Genomic DNA, 8708 nt, shown 5'->3' with positions numbered 1-8708 from the left:
TTGACAATGAAAAAAAGGTCACCTATTTCCCATTTTCTGTTTGTTTGGTACCAGTATTTACTCGGCTACTTATGCTTGCCAATTTCAGTCATTGTCTTGCAAGTCTTTGGTTCAAAATTTTCTACTTAAGTCACGATCAATGTTACCCATCAAAATGTATCAGTTGATTATAAAAGCATTAAAACAGTTTTAAGATGGTGATCAGCCACCACACGGCATTTGAAAGGAAGGCAGTAAATGGAGAAAGATGTAGGACTACAATGAAGTGTCGAAAGAGGAATTCAGGACATTCAATGGAAGCAGCTCTCGTTTTGTAGATGAGAAAAATGTCTTTGTCATTTTTGTATGCTTATTTGCTATAAACATGAAACACTACATCTGTTTGAAGAAGTCAAATAACCTGTGTTTACATTTTGTGCACTCAAAGTACTGACCTTGTATTGATTTTGCACCAACAGGTGTTATGTATACATTGGAGTACTACAGTACAACTTTAATGTTTAAAAAAAGCCTCTGAAGAGAAAAAAGGCATGTTCATTGTTGTCAATAAAATGTACTTAATTTTGGTGTAATTTATTCTAAATAAATTGTGTACATTCCTCATATCCAGCCCCTTGACCAGGTTTGACTCAATCACTCTTTAATCTCTAAAATCTTTTTTCCCTTTTCAAGTAACACAAGTTATATGAAATAAAAAGATGTGGGACAGAATCACAGGGCCTACGTAGCATTTGAAACTGATCCTCCCATACTGCTTATCTGCCTGGGCCAGCAGTCCAGCACACATAGGTATTGTTGAGGTTTATTTGTAATCAGGACACCTAGCCATAAATCTTGACTCTTAGAATAGCTTCATGACACTGAGAAAGTCATTTCAACTTTAAAGTCTCAGTTTCCAAATCTATAAAATGGGCTTGTACTATTTACCTCATACAATTGTAAGGCTTTGTACACTTTATTGCACTACAGAAACGTGAATTATTAAAGTTAGATCTCTGCTTTGTAGGAAGAACTATCACAGAGAAAAAAACCAGAAAACTATTATCTTCTTTGTTAATATAATTATCCTGTTTCAGGCTGTTTGACATTCCTTGCCTAAAAAATCATTTGCACAATAATTTGATTTAAACATACAACTGCCTTGTTAATTTTATACTCATTTATGTTTTTAGACCTACTTCAAAACAAAGTTATCAAGCTTTTACTATATGGAGTATCCCAAGAGTTGAAGCTTTAATAACTTCCAAAGCAGAAATGCTACATAAAGCAATAAATGTCACAAAAACTTTAAATTCAACATAACCACTTTGTGAGTCAGTTTTCAAACTTTGTAAAAACTTAGAAAAGTTGTTGCTCAGTGACTGAAAGAATTGCATGTGCAATCCCTAGGCTTATGATCATCTAAAGAATGAGGTGTTGAAGCATATGTGAATTTTGATGTGACGCACCCCAAGAAAAAGTCCAATGGCTATGAACAAGGTGGCCAACGAAGGCCTTCTCTTTTCTTATTGTACAACATACGACAGGGTGCCCATGTTATAGTTAACTTATTCAAAATTCACAAAACTAAATAAGGATAAAATAAATTTAACTAATTTTCCAGTAAGTTCAAAGCAGTTGTACTTCAGAAGTTATTGAAGCTTAAAATTTCACTAAGATTTCTGGGACAGGTTTTACACATCCCATCTTTGCAAGTGTCAGATTTACCAGTTCATCCTTCTTCCTAAAGTTGATACTCAACCACAAGGCTCCTTTACCCATTTTAACAAGTGGTACACTGGGCCATGATACATTTCCCAAATTATCCCACCAAATTCTGGATGTTTTGGGTTTAAGCATATAGACGGGTTTGTTTCTAGTAGGCTATGCATGGCTCCAACCTTGTTTTATTTCACCAAATAGCTGAACATCAGATTTTCTTTAAGGGGCTACCACTTACTATACTTTATAGTTTACTGAGAAGTCACCAGAACTCCCCTTATTTGCCTCAGTTGTCCTGTAATTTCCTTCTCATGTAACAGAAAAGGGAAGAAGCCATTGTTTGGCATTTTGATTGTGTAAGGACTGGTTCTCCTAGATGGGTGCTTCTTATGACCAAGGATGGTTCATCCTTTCTTATCTCATTGAGAATGAATTTAGATCTTGTAATTGACAAAATGACAACACATTCTCATAGGGGAGAGAAGGAAGCATCTCTCTGGACTTAATGTCTTCAAAAAGTATTGAGGGACTTACATAAAATAAGAGGATACAGGAATGGGCTCTTTTCTGAGGGTTTTGAAAAAGAAAGGGATTACACAAGTATAGAAAGGACTCCTCAGCTGGAATCAGTAGAAAGCTCCATTTCTGGGGAATTGAGGTAGGACTTAATGGGGCTACTGCCAATGAGAGGGCAAGGGAAAGAGACCTAACTTGTCTCCAGGGCGTATTTTGGAAGAGAGGAAGGAGACTGGAGAATAGCCTCATTCCTTTAAGCAGCACTGTAGTGTACCTCTTCCTTCAAGGCCTCATCCCACATTAGGGAAGACTGTAAGCCTTCAAGGATTGTTATCTATAGAACCTGAGGTCTGAGAGTTCTAACTGTGGGTATCTTTCTAGTAGATTATAAGTTCCTTGCGGGCAGGGACTATTTTCTATTGTGTATCCTCTATGCTAGCCAGCAACAGGCACATAATCATAGATTTTTGTTAGAATGAATGGTGTAGTAACTACAGGACTGGTTTTTGGTCAGAAAGACCTGGATTTGAATTTTGGCTCAATACATACTTTCTGACTGCGGGCAAATCCCTTAATCTAAGTCTTTCTCTATTTGTAAAAATCAAGGGACATATCTTTGGTACCTACCAACCTTACTTCATACCCTTCCTCTCCCATCCAGCCCCTTCCTGCCACTTTATGTCTGTGTAATAGGGTACTGGCCAGGGAGAGCTCAGTTCTCAGAGCATGCTAAGATTCACCCTTCCTGGTATGGACTCCACACTTCAAACAATGGTGTTCTCTCAGAGACACTATTTTTTCATTATCGTTGTTATCAGAGCACTACCCATTCTACTCTAATCAGGAACAAAGATGTTGTCTTAGTAAGAACCTCCACATTTCAATTCTAGGGTTTGGCCTTAAAGAACCTAGGGTCACTTGCTTAATTTTTTTATCACTGGCCCAATTAAAAACATTTGAAAATAAAATCTTGTCTTTTGGGGTGGCAAAGGAAAAAAAGAAAAGTCCTCAAATGATAAAAAGTATTTTTATTTTGACATCTGAATAAGTGTTGACTCCTCAGGACACGGCCTTTGGCATCTGTAGAAGGAAAAAATTCTTATAGAATTGACAGAAATCAATACACATGGGAAACATCTGTAGATCAGTGAAGGGAACCAAGAAAGCCATGACAAAGAATGTCCCAATCTTGTCCTTATATAATACAATATACAGCCATGGAAATAACACAGCATTTATATAGTGTTTCAAGGTTTTCTCAAAATGCTCTATCTTATCTTCTTAAGTCATCTCACCACTTCACACACACAGCCCATCACTTGCTTTACCTTTTTCAACTTATTCATCAGCTTGTTGCACTGTGCCTTTTTCAGAAACATAAATGCCATCCAAAAATTTTCTGATATCCTTGTTTTTGACTGTTGTGGCCTGTTGGATCAGGGCAGCTATAAGAGCACAAGATTTAAAAAAAAAAAAAAAAAGCAGAATTCGAGAGTATTAGCCAAATTAATATTGCATCCAACACATCTTTCTGCAATACAGCCATCCTGGACAAAACCTAAAAACCACCCCCTCTTCATAAGAGTAATTAAAATTTCTAGGGGATGAAACACAGAAGATGTTAGACCCCCAAAATTGCAGTTATTTCTGCATTTTATGGTAGCATCGATGGTGTACTGATTACACACTGACCTAATATAGAGATCAAAATTTCAAAATATGTTTTAGAATCATAAATATACTAACCTGAGTTTGAAACAAGTTCAATATCATTTCCTTCAAGAATTAACTCATCTTTTTGGGCTTGAGAAACAGCACAAGCAACACCTAATAGGAAAAAGATTGAAAAAGTATGCTTATATAATCCCTAATTACAACTAATAATTCAGGTCTATAGTTTCTACATTTAATGCCCAGCTTGGCTGGAATACGGGGGATTCTGGGGCTACACCAGCAGACTACAAGCTTCATAGATAGATGTCCTACACCAAGCTGAATGAGCCCCATGATAAGACTTGTCTTATCAAATTTTAGGGAAACTCATTACCTGATTGGCCACTGGGTAATGAATCTTCCCCTAATGAAAACTGTTAGGGGTGGGGAACCTGTGGCCTCAAGGTCCTCAAGTGCAGCCCTTTGACTGAATCCAAACATCATAGAACAAATCCCCTTAGAAGGATTTGTTCTGTAAAACTTGGACACAGTCAAAAGGCTGCACCGGAGGACCTAGAAGGCCACAGGTTCCCCACTCGTGTTAGACCAAGTCACAGAGAAGTGGGAATTGTAAAAGCAGCTAACACACCAATGAAACCTCAGATCTTTTAAATACTTTAGTCCATTATAGCTCTTTTATGACTCATACAGTAACATTATAAGGTAATAGTATTATTTGTCAACTTATAGACAAGAAAAAAGAGGTAAAATAAAGAAGACTATATTTAGAATCAAAGATCTCAGTGACTTATTAACTGTGTAATCCTGGGCAATTCTTTAACCTCTCCAGGCCTGCTTTCTCATTTTTAAAAATGAGGAGTTGGATTTAATGGCCTCTAAGGTCCTTTCCAGCTCTAGATTCATATGCCTTATGTATGTTATGACTTGTCCCAGCTCACGCAGCTATTGAGTGTGAGAGCTGGGATTCAAACCCAAGTCCGGCACTCTTGTAATTAACAATATTTGTTACTGACACTAATGACTGTGACTTACTGAAACTTTATCTCCCTAAAGAACAAGCACAAAGCTATGCACATATAACAAGTACTTAACAAATGTCACATTATGTGACTATAACAGATTAAATTCCATTTATAATAAATACAATCTCACAAAAATCAATGTTAAAAGTATTCTGTGCCTAGGTGATTGTAACCTAAAATAATTCAACACCTTAACATTCCAATACAAATATAATACCCTTTTAAGGTTCTATTCAATATTTCAATACTTAAAAATGACATAGGATCATTCAGTTTATCCTCTTACATATTGGAAAATTGAAATCCCCAAAGGCAAAGTGACTTGGACCAAATCAATCATCCATTCATTCAATTATTAAATACCTATTCGTAAGGCACATTCCCCCTTTGCTTTTAATATTGCTTGACACAAATGATACTTGCATGAAACATCAATGAGCACAACTTCAGAAAAACAGATCTAATTACTACCATGTTACTTTTACACTCTGCATAATTAGTATTCGATAAACGGTGTACAACTAACTGCATCAAATAACCTAATTCCCTTAAGAGTAGCTAATATAAGACCTCGGTTGTTCACAGCGTTCTACGGAAAAATAAGGAAAAATCTTCCAAGGAAATATTCTTATGGAATAAAGGAAACTCCCCAAAACCAGGACTAAAGCCAAGAGAGGATGGGGTTTGAGAAGTAAGCAATTGATGGGAGTGACAAACATCTATGGGTTTTAAGAGCAGCCAGAAAATTGTATCTTTGAAGCTAGTTGTTTGGCTAGTTTTTATAATGGACAACGCAAAATGCCAATAGTGGAGACCCTACGTTAACAAAGGCTAGTACAAAGACAGTAAGCTTACACCATGTCAAGAGACATGATATGAGATGATAGCACAACTCTTTAAGATAAAAACACACATCTGTTAGTCAAAACAATTTTCTGAAAATCTAGCCCACACAAAAGCATACACGTACCTGGTCTCATGCGCACTCTTCGGATATATTTTTCACCCAAGAAATTTCTAATTTCAACAAGTGAGCCATTCTCTTGAATAACAACATTGATGGGGAAGTGAGCATACACAGACCTCATCTTGTAACGAAAACCCTGTCATTAAATCAACAAATTTAGAAGTGTAGAATTTTGCAAAAACAGTAATGTACTTTTCAAACTTATTTTGCCACCCCAGAAACATGAAAATTACTTTGGAGGCTGCAGAGAATGGACTGGAGGCAGGCAGGGAAATCAATTAGGAAGCAACTTTAATAGCTCAGGAGGGAAGTAATGAGGACTTGAACTAGGGGGGCTATAATGGGAAAGAAAAGGATGCATATGAGAAGGAACAATCATTTTTAACTGCACCATTCCTTCAGAAATTCTTTTTAACAAACTTGCCCCAACAGTTGGGAGTTCCAAACTTGGAAAAACCATTAACCTATATGTCACCTTCCCCCAATAACACAGTAGGTCAGTCAGCAAGGTACAGGAAAGATACTCCCAAGCCAGAAAGTCCTATTTATCGTTTTCTTACCAGGGTAACGCCTTTGATCATGTTTTGTACATGACTACAGATTGTGCGCACGGTTGCAAGTTCTTTTCGATTTCCCCACCATTTGTCCACCCGGAGCTGCAAGAGAAAATTTCTATCTCAGTTCCTCTACAACTACAGATGGCCTTTCATAGCTGCTGGAGCTGGAAACTTCACCACCCAAAGTTATGTTATAGTCAGTCTACAATATAGCCCAACCAGAGTGTGCAGTTTTAGGAAGAAGCCAAGGGTCAAAGAAAAATTGGACTAGCGTTTGAAGCGGTTTAAAGCTTTATAGAAACCGTCATTGGCAGTAAGATTAAGGACAGAAATTAACTACTACATATGATGGAATAACAAACATGTTCTAAGCAAGACAGAACTAAATATGGTATTAAAAACTTAAGCCAACTGTATGGAAGCTTAAACAACCCCTATGAGTAAGTTCATTATTTCACTGGAGTACTGAAAGACATAAGTTACAGTGAGGAAACAGAATAATTAACTTCTATAGTTTTTTCCTAATATGCACATTTAAGTTATTTCCTATAAACTAATCTGCCCTTTACTCAGAATTTAATTACTAAAAATGAATGTAAATTCAATAAATATTCATTAAGAGCAAAGGGTATACAAAGAAAAACAAAAGAGTTCCAGCCCTCACAGAGATTAAGTCTCCCTCATTAGCACTTTATAATCAACTGGTGTTAAGTAGATCGTATGTGGTGATGAAATCATGGGAGCTGACCCAAAAATAAGGAGAAAAATGAAGCAGCAGCAGCCAGAAAGGCAGGACCAGGACAGAGCAGCACCATGAGACATAGTATATGCTTAATAACTGCTTGTCGATGATAATGTTAAGAAATAACTAAGTGGCAGAACTGAAGCTTTAAATCCTAATGTCCAGAACTAATTTTGGGTAGTAAGAGGCATGCTACAGTTGAATTATTCAACTGACCATGTAACTCTTCTCTGGACCTTAATACCCTCACCTGTAAAATAAAAGGGTGTTTGGGATGGGCTAGAAAGGAGGAGAATGAGGGTTTAAGTTGTAGTGCCAGTACTGAAACTTAATAGTAATGTTAACCTTGGGAAACTGAATCACCAAACATTTAATAAGCAACTACCATGTGAAAGGCACTGAACCAGGTACATGGAACACATTAAACAGTTCCCATCCTAAGAAGAGCCTGCATTCTTGCGCGATGGATGATTATTTAAAACAGTGTTTACTACATTACCCTCTTTTTCTTCTTTCCAAGGAGACTGAGCTCAACATTGATATGGTTGAAATCCCTACGGAGGATTCCTCTGGGCCCCTTCACAATGACTGTCCGACCCTTAAGAGAGATGTCAACTAGGAGAGAGGAAACAATTTCAAAATGAGTCCACAGAAAAGAAGAGCCAATAAATCTGCAAGTTCCTCCCCTGCACGTATGTGAATACCAAAGAAAGTAACTATAAATTCGTGCCATTTGAATAATTCTTATACAGAATGCTACAAATGTGTTCATATCCTTACTAAGACTTAAAAGATCTTCTAAAAAACCCACCATTTTCTGGGATGTCGACCGTCTGGTTGCTTAGAATGGTCTTCATTCTGAAAAACAAAAAGCCAAAATGAAATCAGGTGACCCTCCAGAAAAGAAGCCGAAGGACAACATAAAAAGCGAACGCCCGAGAGTGGCCAAACCCAAATTGCAGGGGGAGCATGCACGAGCTCCCGGAGAGGCCGGGGCAAGGCTGCGGGCCTGCTGCTGTGTCGGGGATGGAAGGAAGGGATGACTGACAGCACCACCGTCCCAACCAGAGGCTTGGCTCCCCCGGGAAGGCCCAGCCCGCAGAAGCCGAGGCCGCTACTTCCCAGGCCGCGGCCTCCTCCCCCTGCCCGAAGCACTTCTCCCCGAGGAGGACACTGGGCTCAGGCGGCGGGTTTGGAGCCGCTTTCCCTGAAGACCCCGAAAAACTAGGGCCGGAAGTTAATGCCGGGCAAACTACAGGTCCCAGGCAGCGGGAGAGGGGGGTGGGTGGACAAGAAGGCTGTGTTAAGAGTCGTTAGTCAAGGCCGGGAGGACCCACACGATGCTTACTGTACAGGGGAAGAACTAGGGTGTAGGTGAGGAGCAAAGGAACCCCAAGAACACTTTCCCCAGAAGCGATGGACTCGGATGCAGAAAATTCACATAAGCCGAAGAGCAACTCACCTGGTAGCGAACGGGGCAAAGAGAGAACGTCTTCCGTCATCACGTATTTGTATCTACGTACACAATC

The 8708-nt window shown here is 38.6% G+C and overlaps 1 protein-coding gene across 1 annotated transcript; it reads right to left on the bottom strand.

Annotated features, from left to right (window-relative positions):
* Positions 1-3225: 3225 nt before the first annotated feature.
* Positions 3226-8696, bottom strand: RPL9 (ribosomal protein L9). The gene is made up of 8 exons (XM_036765656.1): positions 8642-8696; positions 7991-8037; positions 7679-7794; positions 6441-6536; positions 5884-6016; positions 3964-4044; positions 3546-3662; positions 3226-3297 (listed from the first exon to the last, which is right to left on the bottom strand). The coding sequence occupies exons 2-7, from the start codon at positions 8034-8036 to the stop codon at positions 3556-3558; spliced, it is 579 nt and encodes a 192-aa protein (XP_036621551.1). The 5' UTR covers position 8037; positions 8642-8696; the 3' UTR covers positions 3226-3297; positions 3546-3555.
* Between the last annotated feature and the right edge of the window lie 12 nt (positions 8697-8708).

This window comes from Trichosurus vulpecula, chromosome 6 (assembly GCF_011100635.1).
Source record: "Trichosurus vulpecula isolate mTriVul1 chromosome 6, mTriVul1.pri, whole genome shotgun sequence".
In the NCBI taxonomy this organism is placed as follows: domain Eukaryota; kingdom Metazoa; phylum Chordata; class Mammalia; order Diprotodontia; family Phalangeridae; genus Trichosurus; species Trichosurus vulpecula.
This window is presented reverse-complemented; position numbering and strand designations above follow the sequence as displayed.

Bases quoted from the DNA above. Each gene is read 5' to 3' on its own strand.
- RPL9 (XM_036765656.1), bottom strand. From the start codon at position 8,036: ATGAAGACCATTCTAAGCAACCAGACGGTCGACATCCCAGAAAATG. The intron at 6,017-6,440 runs GTAAGAAAACGA...ATTTAATGACAG, and splicing joins TGATCAAAGGCGTTACCCTG to GGTTTTCGTTACAAGATGAG. The intron at 4,045-5,883 runs GTACGTGTATGC...TTTTCCTATTAG, and splicing joins AAGAGTGCGCATGAGACCAG to GTGTTGCTTGTGCTGTTTCT.